Source organism: Oncorhynchus nerka, linkage group LG1 (genome assembly GCF_034236695.1).
Source record: "Oncorhynchus nerka isolate Pitt River linkage group LG1, Oner_Uvic_2.0, whole genome shotgun sequence".
Classification (NCBI taxonomy): domain Eukaryota; kingdom Metazoa; phylum Chordata; class Actinopteri; order Salmoniformes; family Salmonidae; genus Oncorhynchus; species Oncorhynchus nerka.
The window spans coordinates 34020586-34042214 of record NC_088396.1 but is presented as its reverse complement, the minus strand read 5'-3'; the positions used below and the strand labels follow the sequence as shown (position 1 = coordinate 34042214).

Genomic DNA, 21629 nt, shown 5'->3' with positions numbered 1-21629 from the left:
GAGCAGTCTCATCCCAGGGCAACTGGTAATGGAAAAGCTTGGCTCTACCTCAATTGGTATTTCCACCATTCCTCGACTCCCATCTCCTTGCTCCCTTCAAAACCTTACTGGAGGAGAAGGTCTCTCCCATCAGACCTTCTTATCCAATGCATTCTGAGGCAGCGAGGAGGATGGATGCAAGGAAATCGAGGAAAGATTAACTGAAAAAGTGCTAAGGACTCCTTCTAGATAACCCATTGAGAATCTACCAGGCATTATATTCCTCCCTTCATTGTTCTCTAAGAATTCTCAACCATTTGTATGACAGTTGAAATGAACCAGTACTCTTCTCTTGGAATCCAATAGTTGAAAAGGAAAAAACTGAGCAGGAAAAAAATACAAAACCCCCTGAAATATCACATGCAGACCCTTAACTCAGTACTTTGCCACACCTGTATTTGGGGAATTTATCCCATTCTTCTCTGCAGGTTGGATGGGGAGCACCACAGTAATTTTCAGGTTTCTCCAGAGATGTTTGATCAGGTTCAAGTCTGGGCTATGGCTGGGCCACTCAAGGACATTCAGAGACATGTCCCAAACCCATTCCTACCTTATCCTGGCTGTGTGCTTAGGGTCGTTGTCCTGTTGGAAGGTGAATCTTTGCCCTAGTCTGAGGTCCTGAGTGGTCTGGAGCAGGTTTCATCAAGGAGCTCTCTCTGCTCCGTTCATCTGTCACTCGATCCTTACTAGTCTACCAATCCCTGCCACTAAAAAAACAGATGGTGCCAGGTTTCCTCCAGACAAACACTTGGCATTCATGCCAAAGAGTTCAATATTGGTTTCATCAGATCAGAGAATCTTGTTTCTCATGGTCTGAGAGTCCTTAAGGTACTTTTTGGAAAGCGCAAAGCGGGCTGTCATGTCTGTCTGGCCTGATTGGTGGAGTGCTGCAGAGATAGTTGTCCTTCTCCCTGTTGTCACCTCCCTGACCAAGGCCCTTCTCCCCCGATTGCATAGTTAGGCCAGGCTGCCAGCTATAGGAAGAATCTTGGTGGTTCCAAACTTATTCCATTTAAGAACGATGGAGGCCATTGTGTTCTTGGGAACCTACAATGCAGCAGACATGTTTTGGTACCCTTCCCCAGATATGTGCTTTGACACACTCCTGTCTAGGCACTCTAAGGACAGTTCCTTCGACCTCATAGCTTGGTTTTTGCTCTGACATGCACTGTTAACTGTGCCTTTCCAAATCATGTCCAATCAATTGAATTTACCACAGGTGGACTCCAATCAAGTTGTAGAAACATCAAGGATGATCAACAGAAACAGAATGCACCTGAGCTCAATTTCGAGTCTCATAACAAAGGGTCTTAATACTTGTGTAGATTGATAAGTAACATTTTTTATTTAATCAATTTTAGAATAAGGCTTAAACGTAACAAAATGTGGAAAAAGTCAAGGGGTCTGAATACTTTCTGAATGCTCTGTATGCTGATTTTATTATTTATATTGTCATTCAAATGTTCAGTTGCATCATAAAGCAAAGCTTGAATCAGCTTTTTCAACTTAAAAAACAACATTTCTACCCAATTTCGTGGTATCCGATTGGCAGTTTTGTCCCATTGCTTCAACTCCCGTATGGGAGAGGCGAAGGTCGAGAGCCGTGCGTCCTCCGAAACACAACCCAGCCAAGCCACACTGCTTCTTGACACAATGCCTGCTTACCCGGAAGCCAACCGCACCAATGAGTCGGAGGAAACACTGTGCACCTGGCGACCATGCCAGCGTGCATTGCGCCCGGCCCGTCACAGGAGTCGCTAGTGCGCGATGGGACAAGAACATCCCTACCAGCTAAACCCTCCCCTAACCCGGACGACCCTGGGCCAATTGTGCGGCGCCCCATTGTTCTCCCGGTCAACCAGGATCTCTAGTGGCGCAGCTCCCACTGCGATGCAGTGCCTTAGACCACTTCGCCACTCGGGAGGCCGGCTTCCATTTACTAAAAGGTTTGCAACAGAACCGGCGTAATGAATACACCGCGATCTGCCAGAGTTCCCAACCTGGTCTCCTAGACTAGATGTAACATAGTAAACATAAAATTGGGACACTCAAAACTAGCATCATATGTAACGTTTGGTGTGGTTACACAAGACATGTGTACTTTAAACAAAAATGAAAGTAGGGTGGATGGGTAGGTGTATAACGGGAACCTCTATTAACCGAAAGAATGCGTATTCAAAACTCAAACAATTTTAGCGAATTTGTAACAACTTACTACTTTCTAAGCTACTTTGCAACTACTTAGCATGTTAGCTAACCCCTCCCATAACCCCTAACCTAGCTAACGTTATCAATAACAAATTGGAATTCGTAAAAATTCATGCGTTTTTCTAAATTCCTAACATATCATACAAAATGGATGGACATCCACAAATAAATAAATACTATACGAAATGTAACATACTATTTGGAGTGTCCCCGATTTAGATTTACTATGTTACGTCTTCCATCCCAATATTGACCCAGTTTTCCTGGAACCCTGTGTAATGCATTTTGGTATGTATGCCCTTGGGGAAAATGTTGAAGGTCAAATAAGGTTGGATCCATCTGATGGGAAATGATGTAAATATATCACTAGCCACTTTAAACAATGCTACCTTATACAATGTTACTTACCCTACATTATTCATCTCATATGCATACGTATATACTGTACTCGATACCATCTACTGTATCTTGCCTATATGCTGCTCTGTACCATCACTCATTCATACATCCTTATGTACATATTCTTTATCCCCTTACACTGTGTACAAGACAGTAGTTTTGGAATTGTTAGTTAGATTACTTGTTGGTTATTACTGCATTGTCGGAACTAGAAGCACTCGCATTTCGCTACACTCGCATTAACATCTGCTAACCATGTGTATGTGACAAATAAAATTTGATTTGATCTGGAGATCACAATGTGAAGATCTATGTAAATTATGTAAGAAGCATGTATTCATACTGTATGCATGTTGTATGTACTGAAACTATGTGGTGACAGGTTATTGAATGCATTCTTACAAGAGTGTTTAACATAAACAATGTTGGAATCGCTCAGAACTGATCCTTTGTGGGTTGATGTGTGTTAGCGATCACCTGCTGGGTGTCCAAAAATGGTGGCGATTCAACAATTTAATGAACGGAAGTTGGCGGCCGATGTTCTGTAGTCAAGAGGCAATAAGATTAGGCTTAGACAGCACCCGCTGATTTTAAGTACACTCTGCCATCCGTTGCTCTGGTGTTGCCTAGGGCAAACATGTTCAATATACTATATAGTATTCAGTAATAAATCAAGTACAATTGAACAGTTGAATGATTTTTTATGTTTTGTCTTATTTTTTATCAACACAAAAATAGGTTGCCACTAATACAAAATAGGTTGATGCATCAAATACAAACTCACAAGCTTTCTTGACTGTACCAGTCTTACATTGATAACACCCAGAGAAAGAAACAATCATAGAAACACTACTTTTGCAAGCAGATCTCTGCACTGTTATTGATCCTATACAACCGCTGAACCATTCCGAAGAAAGATTTCATTGGGCAATATAAAATTGTAAAGGCTATGCATAAGATGCATACATTGAGAGAGACAGACAATGACAGAGAATGAGATGGATGAGTTCAAGCTGGCACATGAACAGCATGACTATCATAACTACTATGGCTCTGTTTCAATGTCTGCAGTAGCACACAACTTCAAATTATGTAAGTATGGACATTGGAAAGTAAAGCCTACTACTTTTCTCATTGGTCCGGCTATCTCCGTCTGCGCGGGGAGCTATTCCTGCTCCGTTCCTCGTTTCGCCTGGGTTCTCTGTATCTGTCAGAGTGATGGCGGTTCTCCCTGTTCTCCTTGTCCGCCCGCTCTGCCCTCTCTGCCTGCCGCTCCACCCCGTTCCTGTTCGAGTCCCTGGAGGAATCCATGTCTTTCTCCTTGCGGCTGCTCCTCTCCCGTGACTTTGACCTCTCTTTTTCTCTGTCCCTGCCTCCACTGCTCACTGGTTCCTTCTCTTTCTCAGGGCTACGGTGTCTGACTCGGTCACGGTCGGCCTGGGGGGCTCGGTGTTTCCCATCGTCCCCCCCCCCATCGTCCTTGTTGTGCCTGCGGGCCTCTGGCTGTCTGTCCCCGTCCTCATAGTCTCGGTCTCTGCCAGGCCTGCCACGAGGCAGCTCCTTGTCATTGTGCCCTCCACGGTCCGAACGGTCGGGTCTCTCGTGTGTGGGTGGCAGAGCGTCTTCTACTCGACCACGGTGGCGAGAGGCTTTGTGGCGGTCCTCAGGCCGGGGTCTCCCTCCGCCGCGCTCCGCCACCTCTTCATCGCTACTGCTGTCATCACGGCGACGGTTCTCGTGTCTCAGACTCCTATTGGGCCGTTCCTCCAGAGGTGACTTCTGAAGCGAGATCTTTTTGGAAGAAGCCTTGTCCTTGGTCTTCTTGTCTTTCTTCTTGTCTTTGTCGCTCTTCTTTTTGCTCTGGCCCTTACTCTTTTTACGCCTTGAATCAGAATCTGCAAAACAGTCAATTTGTCTTAGAAACTAAATATATCCAGACTTTGAATCAAAATCTATTAAACATGGGTAAAGAGCCTAAATACATCCAGAAGCATGCACACAACATGCCAGTTTGCCAGCCCATAGAGGGGCACATTCTCTATGCTGTGTATAAAAAATAAAAAAATCACAGTCAGTTTTGCCATTCCATATGAGTGGTCCGAGCTATGCCATGTGATGGGAGTTTGAGGGGGGCTTATGTGTGTCCTAAATGGCACACTATTTTACTATATAGTGCACTACTTTTAGCCAGAGCCTTCTAGGGAATAGGGTGCCATTTGGGATGCAGCCTGTGTGCAGATGATGTGTGGTGATGACAGACTGTGCTTTTGGCCAGTGCCTGTAGTACCCTACTCTGCCATGTTAACATGTCACTCTGCCCTACAGAGAGCAGGCCGGGGGCAACCAACACCACACAAGTCAAACAGTCACTAAACCGCCAGAGTACAAAACTGACTGCAGGCGTGGGTTTGTGTGTGTGTGTGTGTGTGTGTGTGTGGACCACTGCCGGGATTGACGGACTGTCTTTGCGTGCATGTTTTGCATAGAGATACATATACACACAGGCTGAATGGTAAATAGCCGAGAAACACCTCTAGGACCTCACACAGGCTTGATGTTCAGGACAATTTACTGAGAACCAACTGAAGCTCAGAGGTATTAGACATTTCAGTGAACAGAGGTCATTTTGTCGCTAGAGGACAGCTGAGGACAGTAGAGGACAGCTGTAGAGGCCAGCTGTTTCACCAGGACAATCGCTGTTCTCTTGTTAAATTGGATATTTAAAATGTATCCCTGAAATATAAATGTTTTCTTAAATTGAAAAAGTGAATACAGACTGGTCCTTGGTTGGCAGTAGTTGCATTTCATCAGCATGGGACTGACACAAAAAGCCATCTTAATGTCCCTGATGCCACGATGTAGCCTAAATACTCCCATAAGTTGCTTTGGATAAAAACCAACACTAAATGGCAAATATTATTACCATATAATGTGACATGGGGGACAGGCCTTTTCTAGGGAAATAGTGATGTGATTCAAAACAGACAAGTTTCATGTCAATAGAGCTGGCCAATTAAAATAATTTGCATGCTGAGTTAGAGGGCTAAGTACAACACTGACATTCCTCAAGGTGAGGCATGCAATGACTCATGACGCAGGCTGACACACAGAGACACACAAACACACACAGAGCAGGCTTGGCCACCCTCACAGCAGGGACAAGTAAAGAAGGGTACAACCATAGAAACAGAATGACTAATTGTACAGGCACCACCACCTCCCCGGACACAACACAGGCATTAGAATTAGGTTGAGGTGAAGGTTGAGGGCAGACAGTTATTAAAGGACCAGCCCTTTTCATTTGTCTAAGAAAATATTCAGACTGCTGGTTAAAAGAGAGCTGGGTTGTAAGTTGATTGCAATGATGTCCTTTCAACTACCTACGCCTAAGTGTATCAATAAAAAAAGCATAGTGAGGGTGGCCTGGTCCCCAAGTGCTGTTTGTGCCGCCAATGACCAAAGTAGAAATAACAAACAGATCTGGGACCAGGCTATAGTAAGGGACTATCAGGGTGGTAAAGCTACTCTGTACCTGAGCTGTTGCTGGACGAGGAGTCAGTGGAGGAGTCAGAGCTGTCACTGTCGCTGCTGTCACTGTCTGAGGAAGACGAGTCAGAGGAGGAAGAGGACGAGTCGGAGTCTGATGACTCCACGTCCTGGTTCTGGGTCATGATTATCTTGGGGGCGTTCTTCAGATGCTCACGGAGCTCATCCCTATGGGTGGGAGAGTGGGTAGAGCGAGGGAGAAGGAGAGAGAATGAGAGAGAAAGGGGAAAGAGAGAGAGAGATCGAGAAAGAATAAATTATGACACACCCCCTGTATATAGCCTTGTTATTGTGTTACTTTTATTATTGCTTTTTATTTTAGTCTACTATCTAAATAGTCTAAATATTTTCTTCTTCTTCTGCACTGTTGGTTAAGGGCTTGTAAGTAAGCATTTCACGTCTATACTTGATGTATTCGGCACATGTGACAAATAAAGTTTGATTTGGCAGATCACAGCAGGATGGTGACGCAATACCCCAACCTGCTATATTACAATGTGTTCCTGTGTGGCTCAGCAGGTAAAGGCAGCAGCAATGCGAAGGTTGTGGGTTAACAAATCACCAACACATACATAAAACGTATACGCAATCTCATTGTGCTGTTGCTTTGGATGAAAGTGGCACGTATTATGATTATATTATTAGAATGGAGACACTTACGTAAGCCCACCCAGGCCAATGGAGGTGAAGAAATTTATGGCGAATCGGGTGTTCCTGGGGTTGTCACGAGGGAAGAGACCCTCGAAGAAGGGCTGCAACGTCCTGGAAGATACAAAAAAGATCGGATGAGACAATCCCATGCATCAAAACGTGACAATTAAATGTATTTAAATTCAACTTAATTTATCCCCTCAGAGAATAGCAGAGCCAGATTACTAGTATCAACATCCTCAAGTGACATATTAGAAGACTAGATTGACGTACATATCCTTGAGTCGTTCATTGAGCCTGGGCAGACCCATGTAGGCACAGAGCTCCTGGAACAAGATCTTGACGAAGATTCGACTGGACGACGTGGTGGTGTCCTCACTGACTTTAATACATTCCAGCACCTGAGAGAGAAACACACAGACACGCGGTGTAACTAGATTAGTAGCTGTTGAAGGGAACTCAAAGTCAGCACAAGCTTTTAGGTTAGAGATGTTGAGTTACTGTGGCCAAAATGGCCCCCTAATCCCCATGTAGTGCACTAATTTCAACCAGGGCCAATAGGGCACAGTCAAAGAAGGTGCACTATATAGAGAATAGGGTGCCATTTGGGACGCATCCCCTAGAGAGCTACAATACATACACTCCACGGGACAGAGTCAGTGTAAAGGAGATGAGCAAACATCCTGGCAACATTTCTCAGTTTATTGGTCTCTAGGCGATGGATGGTTTCATACTGCTCCATGAAGATGGCCTCAAAACTCTCCATATAGTCCTTCTTCAGCAGACAAAACCTCTGAGAAATGAACAGAGTTCACAATGTTAGTTGAGAGTAGAATATAGTTGGTCTTAACGCAGTGCTCTTGAATGCGAGACAAATTCCTGTAAAAAGCCAAATGAATGAACTGCACTGTAGTAAACTACAAGGCTTATCAACAAATGTAATTTCAAGGGTGATGAAATTCCAACTTTCAGCATGCAACATAAGTTAATGAAAATTGTCTCAGGGATAAAGGAAAATGATGAAATATATATTTTGGTTATATTTAAATTAAAGAATATATATAAATATATATTATTTGGTCTTCTTACCCCTGCTAGAAGACCAAAGAACTTCTCGTAGGTCCTCTGTTGGGCACAGCAGTCTAGAATCATGTTGCACAGCTCTTTCTGTTGGGAGAAGGCAGACACAAAAATAGCTTTAATCACTGGAACATGGACACAGGGGGGATGCTGAGACTTGGCCAAGCCAGGAAGGACTGCACCTATGGGGGATATAAAAAGACCCATCTGTTACATCCACCTGCAGCCAGCGAGAAGCCGGTCCTAAATTGGACCCTATTCTCTACATAGTATACTACTTTGACGTGGCCCAGGTGAAAGGTAGTGCACTACATAGGGAACAGGGTGCCATTTTGGACATAACCATTCGGTGTCCTATCATCCTCCAACCAATATCCCAGCCAAGCAGATTATTGATTTCAAAAGACTATATTTTCATTGAGGAGGCCAGCCTTGCACAACCATAGGCTGCGGTGTGATCAATCTTCAAATGAACGTCCTGGACAGGCCATGACCTGACAGGGGCTGGCACAAAATTACACTGGTGGTGAGGAGAGATAGGAGAATCATGTTTGTGATACGGAGGGAGGAAAAATCTATACAAATTGGACTATTTGCTCATGTAAAATCTGAATGATTCCTTGGAATCATACCAAAGAATGCCGAAGTCATGTCAGAAAATGTTTTTCCAGGGTGTGATGTAATATGGAGGACCCGGCAAGCCAGCCTATTCCTTATAATGTAAATTCCAACAGATATAACTTCCATGTATAACTTAAAATTAAAGCAAATAGTTTGCACACATGACTGCTGGTTTCAATAAAATGTTCAGGTAAGTTAGAAGCAAATACTTTATGAATTTATTGTTACAAATCTACTTGCAAGGTTGCTAGCCAACTAGCCTGCTAACATTAGCCCTACCAGCCTGCTAATGTTACGTTAGCACTGAGTCGGCCAGTTGCTATCAATGCCTATCTTACAGCTACATCAAAGTAAATCAAAGTTTTGGAAATATATAACACAATCTAACCAGTTATCAAAAAATGTTAGGTATATGCAGTTATCACATTAACTCTTTAGCCAACTAGCTATTAGCCTAGCCAACCACCACGGTGTAGGTCGGCAAGCTAAAGCCCAACTACTGGAGACCAGCTAGAATACAACACAACACAACTAAAACATAACCGCAGATTAAAAGAAAAGAGAGAGCAGAGACTTACAGATGGACTGGGGCCCAGCCAAAGGTGACACATGTTTAAATGAGTCCAGGCCGAGTTAGCTACCAAAACGAGGGGGAGGTGGGCGCTTCACCGGGCTGAAATCCAAATTGGATAGATTACAGATGTCCGTCAGCTAGCACTAAGCCAAGGTAGAAAAAGTTACAAAACTCCCCAAAAGCACCAGAGTCTGCCGTAATAAAGGGTTCCCACTGGAGAACACAGAACACAAAATCTGTGAATAGCATGAGGTGTGGCTATCATAAACCAGCTTGAGCTAGCTACCGAGCCAGCATACGAACTTGGTAGCCAGAGTAGAGTAGATCCTTCATGACGCTGACAAATAGTGCATTGTGGGGAGTTTAGAAGTATTCTGGAATTAAGTTAATAAATATGTAATAACCTAGAAACATAACTATATTGTACTTCTAGGTAACCAGATTGAGACTACAACTAAATATTTGACTATACCGAGTTACATCGGTGAGGAAAAACTTGTGCATCCTAGCATTTAACTTATCATGTGGGCTAAAACAAGAATGACTCATGTGTGAACACATTTAAATTCATTGCGAAAGTAAAAGGTGTGAGAGAAAGTTCTCAGCATATAGCCTAGCTAGCTGACAGACTGGACAACTCATTTAACATCTCAGCACAGTTATCAAAATAATGATGGTTATGACTGAGGCTAGAAGCTGTATGGTTCGTTATTGAGAGGCATGTCTGTCTGGTAACTGTCTCAGCAGACAGCAGCAGGAGGCTGTGTTATGTTGTGCGATACTGAGATTGGAAAGTGTGATGTTCACACAGTGTGCCTGATTCTCTGCCTGGCATGGCAACACGATGGGAATGCAATGAGACCGCTGTCTGTCCCCCATCTAATCTCAGAACCCTCTCCATCCTGAGGATACTCAGGGCACCGCCCAAATGGCACCCTATTCCCTAATAGCGCACTACTTTTGACCTGAGACAAAAGTAGTGCTCTCTATAAGGAATAGGGTGCCATTTGGGATGCATCCTCATTCTCAACCACATCCACTACATTACCAAAAGCATGTCCCCCGTGCTCGTCGAACAGCCCATTCCAAAATCATAGGCATGAATATGGAGTTGGTCGCCCCTTTGCTGCTGTAACAGTCTCCACTCGTCTGGGAAAGCTTTCCACTAGATGTTGGAACATTGCTGCAGGGACATGCTGCCATTCAGTCACAAGAGCATTAGTGAGGTCGGGCACTGATGTTGGGCAATTAGGCCTGGCTTGCAGTCGGCGTTCCAATTAATCCCAAAGGTGTTTGATGGGGTTGAGGTCAGGGCTTTGTGGAGGCCAGTCAAGTTGTTCCACAACAATCTCGACAAACCATTTCTATATGGACCTTGTTTGTGCACGGGGGCATTGTCATTGTATGCGTCTTGCAGTTATCATTTCAACAGGAAAGGGATTTTCCCAAACTTGGAAGCACATAATTGTCTAGAATGTAATTTTATGCTGTCACGTTAAGATATCCTAACTAAGGAGCCTAGCCCAAACTGTGACATTTGGCACTATGCAGTCGGGCAGGTAGCATTCTCCTGGCATCCGCCAAACCCAGATCCGACAAACCCAGATGGTGAAGATGGTGAATGTGATTCATGACTCCAGAAAACAGTTTCCACTGGTTTGTGTGCAGCTGCTCAGCCATGGAAACCCATTTCATGAAGCTCCCGACGAACAGTTATTGGGCTGACATTGCTTCCAGATGCAGTTTGGAACTCGGTAGTGAGGACAGACAATTTTTACGCGCTACATGCTTCAGCGGTCCTGTTCTGTGAGCTTGTGTGGCCTACCACTTCGCGGCTGAGCCGTTGTTGCTCCTAGATCTTTCCACTTCACAATAACAACACTTGACCGGGGCAGCTCTAGCAGTCCAGAAATTTGACTTACTGACTTGTTGGAAAGGCGGCAATCTATGACAATTGGAAAACTAGTGGTTCAGGTACAGTTGAAGTTGGAAGTTTACATACACCTTAGCCAAATACATTTTAACATAGTTTTTCACAATTCCTGACATTAAAGCCTAGTAAACATTCCCTGTCTTAGGTCAGTTAGGATCACCACTTTATTTTAAGAATGTGAAATGTCAGAATAATAGTAGAGAGAATGATATATTTCCAGCTTTTATTTATTTCATCACATTCCCAGTGGGTCAGAAGTTTACATACACTCAATTAGTTTTTGGTAGCATTGCCTTTAAATTGTTAAACTTGGGTCAAACGTTTCCACAAGCTTCCCACAATAAGTTGGGTGAATTATGGCCCAGTCAGGTTTGTAGGCCTCCTTGCTCACACACGCTGTTTCAGTTCTGCCCACAAATTCTCTATAGGATTGAGGTCAGGGCTTTGTGATGGCCTCTCCAATACCTTGACTTTGTTGTCTTTAAGCCATTTTGCCACAAATTTGGAAGTATGCTTGGGGTTATTGTCCATTTGGAAGACCCATTTGAGACCAAGCTTTAACTTCCTGACTGATGTCCTGAGATGTTACTTCAATATATCCACATAATTTTCCGTCCTCATGATGTAATCTATTTTGTGAAGTGCACCAGACCCTCCTGCAGCAAAGCACTCCCACAACATGATGCTGCCACCCCTGTGCTTCACGGTTGGGATGGAGTTCTTCGGCATGCAAGCCTCTCCATTTTCCTCCAAACATAACCATGGTCATTAGACCAGAAGACATTTCTCCAAAAAGTACGATCTTTGTCGCCATGTGCAGTTGCAAACCGTAGTCTGGCTTCTTCCTTGCTGAGCGGCCTTTCAGGTTATGTCAATATAGGACTGGTTTTACTGTGGATATATTTACTTCTGGACCCGTTTCCTCCAGCATCTTCACAAGGTCCTTTGCTGTTGTTCTGGGATTGATTTACACTTTTCTCACCAAAGTACGTTCATCTCTTGGAGACAGAACGCGTCTCCTTCCTGAGCGGTATGTCGGCTGCGTGGTCCCATGCTGTTTATACTTGTGTACTATTGTTTGTACAGATGAACGTGGTACCTTCAGGTGTTTGGAAATTGCTCCCAAGGATGAACCAGACTTGTGGAGGTCTACAATATTCTTTCTGAGGTCTTGGCTGATTTATTTTGATTTTCCCATGATGTCAAGCAAAGAGGCACTGAGTTTGAAGATAGTGGGTTGAAATGCATCCACAGGTCCACCTCCAATTGACTCAGAAGCTTCTAAAGCCATGACATAATTTTCTGGAATTTTCCAATCTGTTTAAAGGCACAGTCAACTTAGTGTATGTAAACTTCTGACCCACTGGAATAACGATACAGTGAATTATAAGTGAAATAATCTGTCTGTAAACAATTGTTGGAAAAATTACTTGTGTCATGCACAAAGTAGATGTCCTAACCGACCAAAACTATAGTTTGTTAACAAGAAATTTGTGGATTGGTTGAAAAACTAGTTTTAATGACTCCAACATAAGTGTATGTAAACTTCTGACTTCAATTGTAAATTAAGGTTCAGGTGAAGTCCAAGGGGATAGATTTGAGACAGAGAGAGACAGGCCGCTCACAGAAGATAATAATTTCCCTTCCTGTTTTAATAGAGTTTTCCTAGAGTTTTTAGAGTTTTCCTTTTCATTTGATCTCATTTAAAAACATAGGCAGTGTTCCTGTGTGTGTCCAGTGAGTTCTGAGAAAAGAACAGGGTTGTGGTCTGCTGTGCAGTGGTTGTGAAGAATCGGGCGACTGTTACTGATTCAGTCATTAGCTTTCCTAATGTGTCTATCCATCACAGCTGGAATATTGAGCAGACCATGAGCTCTAGAGAAGAACCTGTTCCTCAGGATCCTAGCAGGCAGGGAAGGAAATCTCCAGGTCTCAGTTCTTATCCTATCCATTTGGCTGTCAGTCCATGGAAATCTCTAAATGCCTGTGTACTCAGAATTACAAAGCCTGTAGAATATATGTGAATTATAGGATCTCTGTGTGTACCCCTGTCCACCTGGCTGTGGGTGCAGAAACCCATGTCGCTGACACTACCTGAGTCCGTATATCTGGGTGAGTATTATTATTCTGCTACTCTAGGCTCCATAGGAAGTGTGAGGATTACATGCATAGATATAGAACCATATAGAAATACACTATATATATTCAAAACTATGTGGACACCACTTGAAATGAGTGGATTAAGCTATTTCAGCCACACCTGTTGCTGACAGGTGTCGAGCACAGACATGCAATCTCCATAGACAAACATTGGCAGTAGAATGGGCTTACTGAAGAGCTCAGTGACTTTCAACGATGCACCGTCATAGGATGCCACCTTTCCAACAACTCAGTTTGTAAAATGACTGCCCTGCTAAAGTTACCCCGGTCAACTGTAAGTGCTGTTATTGTGAAGTGGAAACGTCTAGGAGCAACAATGGCTTAGCCACAAAGTGGTAGGCCACACCAGCTTACAGAACGGGACCGCCAAGTGCTGAAGTACGTAGAAATAGTCTGTCCTCGGTTGCAACACTACCTCCCGAGTTCCAAACTGCCTCTGGAAGCAACGTCAGCCCAATAACTGTTTGTCGGGAGCTTCATGAAATGGGTTTCCATGGCCGAGCAGCCACACAAGCCTAATATCACTGGAGTGCCTGGAGTGGTTAAAGCTCGCCACCATTGGACTCTGGAGCAGTGGAAACGCATTCTCTGGAGTGCATGAATCCCGCTTCCCCATCTGGCAGTCCGACGTATGAATCTGGGTTTGGCGGATGCCAGGAGAACGCTACCTGCCCAAATGCATGGTGCCAACTGTAAAGTTTTGTGGAGGACAAATAATGGTCTGGGGCTGTTTTTCATGGTTCGGGCTACGCCCCGTATTTCAAGTGAAGGGAAATCTTAACGCTTCAGCATACAATGACATTCTAGACAATTTTGTGCTGCCAACTTTCTGGGAACAGTTTGGGGAAGGCCTTTCCTGTTTCAGCATGACAATGCCCCCGTGCCCAAAGCGAGGTCCATTCAGAAATGGTTTGTCGAGATTGGTGTGGAAGAACTAGACTGGCCTGCACAGAACCCTGACCTCAACCCCATCGAACACCTTTGGGATGAATTGGAATGCCGACTGCAAGCCAGAGCTAAACGCACAACATCAGTGCCCAACCTCACTAACACTCGTGACTGAATGGCAGCAAGTCCCCGCCGCAATATCTAGTGGAAAACCTTCCCAGAAAAGTGGAGGCTGCTATAGCAGCAAAGGGGGACCAACTCCATATTAATTCCCGTGATTTTGGAATGAGATGTTCGACGAGCCGGTGTCCACATAGTTTTGGTCATGTAGTGTAGTTCTATGATTTCATGCTTTTTCCTTACCATGAAAGCAGTCTATGGACAGGGAAAGACATCAATACCTACGAGCTGGGTGGGTATAGTACGCTGGTATGACAATGGTATTACTTTGGGCTGGGCAGTAAAGGAAGCGTGGGGTTTACATGTTTCCCAGCAGCATTAGGCCCACACCCCTACACCATTCCTCCGGCAGCACCTGGGGTCTCTGTGGCTGTAGAGTAGCAGCAGTCTCAGGACATAATGTCATGCCATCTCTCTGTGGTCGTCAGTGCCTATTGTGTTCAGGAGGGGGGTGCAGGTTGGGGCTATACAGGCAGGCTGGGTGACATTCTCTTCCCTTACAGCATGTACTGTCCTTTCCCATCTGGTGTGTGTGAGAGAGAGGAGCCCAACTCTAACCTTTGGCTCAGGGACTAGAAGCTGCAGGCTGAGGAGACCTAGCCTAGGTTGAGGAGCACAGGGAATGTGATTGACACTGACAGAACTACTAGCTCGCTACCCATCAGCAGCTGGAATTCCATATGGAATAATAAAAAGCATTCAACAAGAATAATTTCAGAGCAGTCTCGAATACGAGTCTTGCTTTGCCTTGACTAGCTTGAACACCCAGGGCCACTTCAACACATATGGTGTCATAGACAGTCACGTTACTTAGTGTAAAACCCTGAAAGCAGGCAAACAAACAGGATGTCCTCTGAATGCTTTTAGCACTGGATAGATAGCTTCACGGGCAGATGAAGCCCTTCCATCTCCCCCTCTCCTTTCCTGTGTTCCTTCCATCCATCTTCCCCCTTCCCCAAAGGACCGCTGCTGTGCTAATGCATCTCCCGCCACCATGGGACGGACATTCCTGTTCTTATAATTATATTTCTATGGGCTTCCCTCTGCCAGGAGGGTCTCACTCCATGCGGCTGCAACACAGGAGGCTGAATACTTAACAAATAATTCCAAGGAGAGACAACTTCCAGTAAAAGGTTTGTCAAAGAATTGACCCATATTAAGTCAAGAGTTGACTTTGAAAAATAGGAAATAAACATTTCAATCCACATCGGGTTCAGTAAATGAAAGTACATTCTTTCATTTCTCCTGGATTCTAAAGATGAAACAACTCCTACACTCTTTAATACAACAGCATATAATTTATAACACCATCCCTAGACAATCTCCGAGGCTCTGCAGCTGAAAGACTGTAAACTAACAAGATTGGTGTGCTTAGCTACTACTATGGGTAGCAGCTAAGCATGCCATACGGGTATGAACCAGTAAAAAAAAAAAAAAATCTAATATTAAAGATCACTGAAATACTGGCTGAGATTGATCCGTCCTGCTTTATCAATCTTAATTTTTCTAGCAGACCAAACTAGCATGATGAGTCATGGAGGCAAGCAGATGTGCTGTGAATAACGAGAGAGGAACCAACTGATTCATTCTTCACTCTCACTCCCCTTACAGTGATGTGTTCTCTCTCTCTCACTGCTGACAAGGACAATAATCACATTGCCAGACTAGTAGACAGTGGTGGTAGCGCTGCTAGCCGTACACACAGCCCATCTTCTTTATTAAGTCTACTTTATAGTTCACACAATCACACCTCATAGAAATGAATGAATAATAGGCTGTGTGACTGCGTCATATAGGCCAATCCAGCCCCAAGATGTAGCCTAGGGTGTCAAATTTGGGATATCACACCTTAAATAAATGAATAAAACTGTGTTAATGTGTCATAATCCTAATATGTTCACATTATCCACTCCGATATCCACACCATTAATATATTAGATATACTATACGAAATCAGAAAAATCTAAACTCCTATTAATGTTTCTTGCCACAGAGGAGCCTAATTATCTTAACAGAAATCCACTGGGTAAAATAGATACAATGCCTTCAGAAATTATTCACACATTGACTTTCCAAATTCTGTTGTGTTACAAAGTGGGATTAAAATGGATTTGTCATTTTTAGTTCACGATCTACACAAAATGATTGAATATAAAACACTAATACAGTACATCTGGATTAGATAAGTATTTAACACCTAGAGTCAATTCATGTTAGAATCACCTTTGGCAGCGATTACAGCTTTCTGGGTAACGTACAGTCCAGCACACCTGGACTGTACGTTATTTGCCCATTCTTTAAAACAATCACTCAAGTTCTGTGTAGTTGGCGTCTTGTTAAGCAACTCTAGTGTATATTCGGACCTTTTGTTTTAGGTAATTGTCCTGCTGAAAGGTGAATTTGTTTTCCCTCTAGATTTTTTCCCTTTGTTTAGCTCTATTCCTTTTATTTCTTTATCCTAAAAAAACTCCCTAGTCCTTGCTGATGATAAGCATACCCATAACATGATGCAGCCACCACTATGCTTGAAAATATGAAGAGTGGTACTTGGTGGTGTTGTGTTTGCCCCAAACATAACGCTTTGTAAATCAGGACAAAAAAAAAAAAGGGTACTTTGTCACATTTTTTGCAGTATTACTTTATTGCAAACAGGATTTATTTAGGCTTGCCATAACAAAAGGCTGGAAAACTTGACTCAATACATTTCAGCGTTTAATTGAATGAATTTGTAAAAATGCCTAAAAAGAAAGCCACTGACATTATGGGGTACTGTGTGTAGATCAGTAACACAACATCTAGATTTAATCCATTTGAAATTCAGGCTGTAACACAACAAAATGTGGAAAAGGTCAAGGGGTGTTGGTTTCTGAATGCACTGTAGATGGATGCTGTGTAGATTAAAGTGTAGTTAAACGGCCAATGGCCTGTTCAGCCATGTAGGCTAATATCTAGTTATGGAAGGATGCTTATGTGACTCGTTTCAGGAAACTAGGCGTATGACGGGCATCACAACTTCACAGGAAAGCCATTTGAACGTGTAAAAAAAAAAAAAAAACGTTTTGGCAGAAATGCCTTCTGGAACGTGTGCCTTAATAACAAACTTGTATGCTATCTGTAAATATGAATACAATTGTTAAATTATGAGCCTAGTTGGTTTAGCCATGGAAAAAGACAGCATCCGTCACGCTAGCCATGATTGGCTGGACATGCCGAGAGATGAGTTTGGATTGGTCTGCCATGTAGCATGCTTCTGTCTATTTGAGCTTGTTACTATGTCTAGGTAATCCTTTCTAATGCGGCTTTAAAAAAAAATCACTTGGTAGAACTGCTTAAGTGTTGCTCTCCACTTTCTGGAGGACCGAGTTTTGAAATCAGTGGAAGGCCTGGTGGAATTAGAGTATGATAGCTAAGGAGATGGAGAAAACACCTGTCTCAGGATTACATCTTCAAACTAAGGGCAACCATGGCATCTGTGTGAGAGGGATATAGCTACATTTTCAAATATTACACTTTTCTAATTCTGTCAGAAAGTCGTTTTCATTTGAAGTTAAAGTGTACTGTTAGCTAGCGAGCTAACATTAGCTGTCTGGCTGGCTTGATCGCTAGCTAACATTACGTGTATGATCTGTGTAGTAATATTATTCATATCTCAGAGCAATTTGCTTTGCTAGTTATAGCCTAATGTTAGCTAGCTAACATTGAACCTGGTTGGTTAGCTACCTGCAGATTCATGCAGGGTAGTAACATTATGAGTTGGGATTATGGTTTGTGGTTTAGCTTGCTACATGTCTTAACAAGACTCCACTATGCAAGTAACCATTTCAATAGAATGTTTATGTCACTGCGACAACTGTTGATAGACTTGGCAGGTAAATTCGCTCAGAATAACTGACAAATTTACAAATGCTCAACATCTGTTGAATATGGCCGGTGTCAGTAAACATGGGCAAAAAATTGTTGCCAGCAGCACAGTCACCAACGCTCTGGATAACATAGAAACAGCCTAACGAGCTCTGCATGGGTGTGTAAAATGGTCAGAGTGAGCTGTTCTCTCATCTGTGTCTGGAAGGAGCTAGCAAGCTAGCCAACGTTAGTCAGTTAGCTTGGGTGCTTGACTGGTGTTGTTAGGACAGAACGTTCAGATCAACCCTACTCCTCAGTCTCCCACGCAAATCCTTAAAGAGATATGTGGGGCTAAACCTTAAGAGAGGGTATGAACGATGCTGAATGGGTGTAGACAAAGAGGAGCTCTCCAGTAGGTGTACCAAAACATTCAAAGGCCATTTTCTCAAAAGTGAGGTTACAAGTTTATCAACTTTCAAAGCTGAATTACTTTTCTATTGTTCCTCAACTGTAGTGTATGATATACAATTTCTGGCTATGAGTTTCTACTTTTATCCAATGTAAAAAAACACAATTTCAAATGTTCCTAAATAAGACCGAATGGAGCCGGTCGGTCAATTATAAACTCACCCCGGCAGTATACTTAACATTGACAGGAGTAAAAGTGATTCAGTGGACCCAGATTAAGCATCGTCCTGGACTAAAAAGCATGCTCAGTGGAAAATCCTAATTTAAAGGGCTTCTTTCCCAGGAGTAGGCTCAATCTGAATCCAGGATATAGAGCTGCCAAACCTCTGCCTGCCCCCCCCTCTAATGACCTTGTATTTCAGACAAACAGGACCTGCAGGGTTATTTAATCATAGTCCATCAGTACTCATTACAGTCACTCCTCACTTTAACAAAGACCTTTCTCAATCTTCTTCAATCTCTAATTATCTGTGACTGATATGGTAACAGAGAGCTAGGCGGAAGGATAGTAGGTGAGTGTGAAAAAGAGATAAAGTGAGCAAGAACGAGTGCGCAAGATAAATATGTAAGGAAGGAGGAGTGGGACAGGAAAGGGAAGAGTAAATTGTCTCTACAAATGTTACAGTATAGTAGCCTATTATCTCAATTATCCAGGTAATGACTGTGGCTGTACAGTCTGAGCTGGGACCAAGTGGCCAGTAAACAGTTACAATTAAGGTCTGGATGGCAGCTGTGAGGAAACTGACAGTTCCTTACTCTGTGCTCATCGCACAATGATGTGTTTTGGAACACCTCAGCATGTATTTAGGAATCAATTATAAGGTCATGATGTAGAAGCCATGAACAAAACACAGCTATAGGTTCAGAGAACAATTCATTAAAATATCATAGGTTACAAAACCGCGAACCAAATAGTCTAGTACGTCAATCATCTGCATGAGCTCAAGAAATGCCACTCCCAAGAATAGCCATATAGCAAGCTATATAATACAGCCACTACCAGATGAAGCTCTGTCAGACACTGTCCTGCCACAACAAAAGCTAGACGATGGGCACACTGATGATTTTTTTTAATGTTTAACGTGACCTACTTAGTAGCACACTCACAAAAGCAGCCATTTGATGTGTTATACAACTGCTGACCCCGTGGCTATATGACACAATGTACACGTGATCTAAGCCTAAGTAATTCCTTAATACAGCAGGGAAAAGACAGATATATCAAAGATGGCTGGGTAAATTGTCTTAGCTACACTATTTACTTACATTCATAGCTTTATTTTCAATCCATTTCTTATGGAATTGCATAAGACACCAAATGTATTGCAGAGTACAGGTAAATGAGAGTGATCACATAATATTATTTCAACCCACAAACGTATGTAGTGTTGGCAGGCTACTAGAAGAAACACGACCTATCGTACAGCTATTAAAGGTAACATACAGTGCCTTCAGAAAGTATCCATACTCCTTGACTTAATTGCACATTTTGTTGTATTACAGCCTGATGTATTAAATATATATTTTTTCTACACACAATTCCAATAATGAAAGTGCTAACATTTATTGAAAATGTAATACAGAAATCTAATTTACGTAAGTATCCACACCTTTGGCAGTGATTACAGCTTTGAGTCGTGCAGGGTATGTCTACCAGCTTTTCTCCCATTCTTCCTTGGAGATTTTTTCAAGCTCTGTTAAGTTAGATGGGGAGCGGCAGTGAACAGCAATCTTCAAGTCTTTCCACAGATTTTCAATGGGATTCAAGTCCGGGCTTTGGCTGGGCCACTCAAGGATTTTCACATTCTTGTTCTGAAGCGATTCCAGCATTGCTTTGGCTGTATGCTTGGGATCATTGTCCTGTTGGAATGTGAATCTTCGCCCCCAGTCTAAGGTCATTTGCACCCAGTCTAAGGTCATTTGCACTCTGAAGCACCACCATGCTTCATGGTAGGGATGGTGTTACATGTGATGTGCTGTGCTTGGTTTTCTCCAGATAGTGCTTTAGCCAAAGAGTTCGACTTTTGTCTCAGACCACAGAATCTTTCGCCTTACGCGCTCAGAATCTTTCACATGCCTATTTGTAAACATCAGGCAGACAGGCTGTCATGTGCCTTTTTCTCAGGAGTGGCTTCCATCTCCAATAAAGTCCTGATTGGTGCTATCGAGACTATTGTCCTTCTGGGAGTTCTCCCATCTCAGCCAAGAAACGTTGTAGTTCTGTCAGAGTGGTCATTGTGTTCTTGGTCACCTCCCTGACCGTCCTTCATGGCCAGTAGCTAAGTTTGGCCAGACTACAGTTTGCAACTGCACATGGGGACACAGATCATACTTTCTGGAGAAATGTCCTCTCGTCTGATGAACCAAAAACAGAACTGTTTGGCCATAATGACCATCGTTATGTTTGGAGGAAAAGGGGGAGGCTTGCAAGTTGAAGAACACCATCCCAACCGTGAAGCACGGGGGTGGCAGCATCATGTTGTGGGGGTGCTTTGCTGCAGGAGGGACTGGTGCACTTCACAAAATAGATGGCTTCATGAGATAGAGAATTATGTGGATATATTGAAGCAACATCAAGACATCAGTCAGGAAGTTAAAGCTTGTTCGTAAATGGGTCTTCCAAATGGACAATAACCCCAAGCATACTTCCAAAGTTGTGGCAAAATGGCTTAAGGACAACAAAGTCAAGGTATTGGAGTGGCCATCACAAAGCCCTGACCTCTACCCTATAGAAAATGTGTGGGCAGAACTGAAAAAGTGTGTGCGAGCAAGGAGGCCTACAATCCTGACTCAGTTACACCAGCTCTGTCAGGAGGAATGGGCCAAAATTCACCAATCTATTGTGGGAATCTTGTGGAAGGCTACCCGAAACTTTTGACCCAAGTTAAACAATTTAAAGGCAATCCTACCAAATACTAATTGAGTGTATGTAAACTTCTGACCCACTGGGAATGTGATGAAAGAAATAAAAGCTGAAATATATATCACTCTACTATTATTCATTTCACATTCTTAAAATGTGGTGATCCTAACTGACCT

General features: G+C 43.1%; 1 protein-coding gene across 4 annotated transcripts in view; it reads right to left on the bottom strand.

Annotated features, from left to right (window-relative positions):
* Positions 1-3327: 3327 nt before the first annotated feature.
* Positions 3328-21629, bottom strand: part of LOC115129557 (pre-mRNA-splicing factor CWC22 homolog) — a 46776-nt gene continuing 28474 nt past the window's right edge. For all 4 annotated transcript variants that reach the window (XM_029660032.2, XM_029660043.2, XM_029660063.2 and 1 more), the window contains exons 16-21: positions 7933-8010; positions 7484-7636; positions 7117-7244; positions 6853-6954; positions 6179-6360; positions 3328-4541 (exon numbers count right to left, since the gene is read on the bottom strand). In XM_029660032.2, the coding sequence (XP_029515892.2) occupies positions 3790-4541; positions 6179-6360; positions 6853-6954; positions 7117-7244; positions 7484-7636; positions 7933-8010 (1395 nt within the window). In that variant the 3' untranslated portion in view covers positions 3328-3789. The remainder of the gene's footprint in view (positions 4542-6178; positions 6361-6852; positions 6955-7116; positions 7245-7483; positions 7637-7932; positions 8011-21629) is intronic.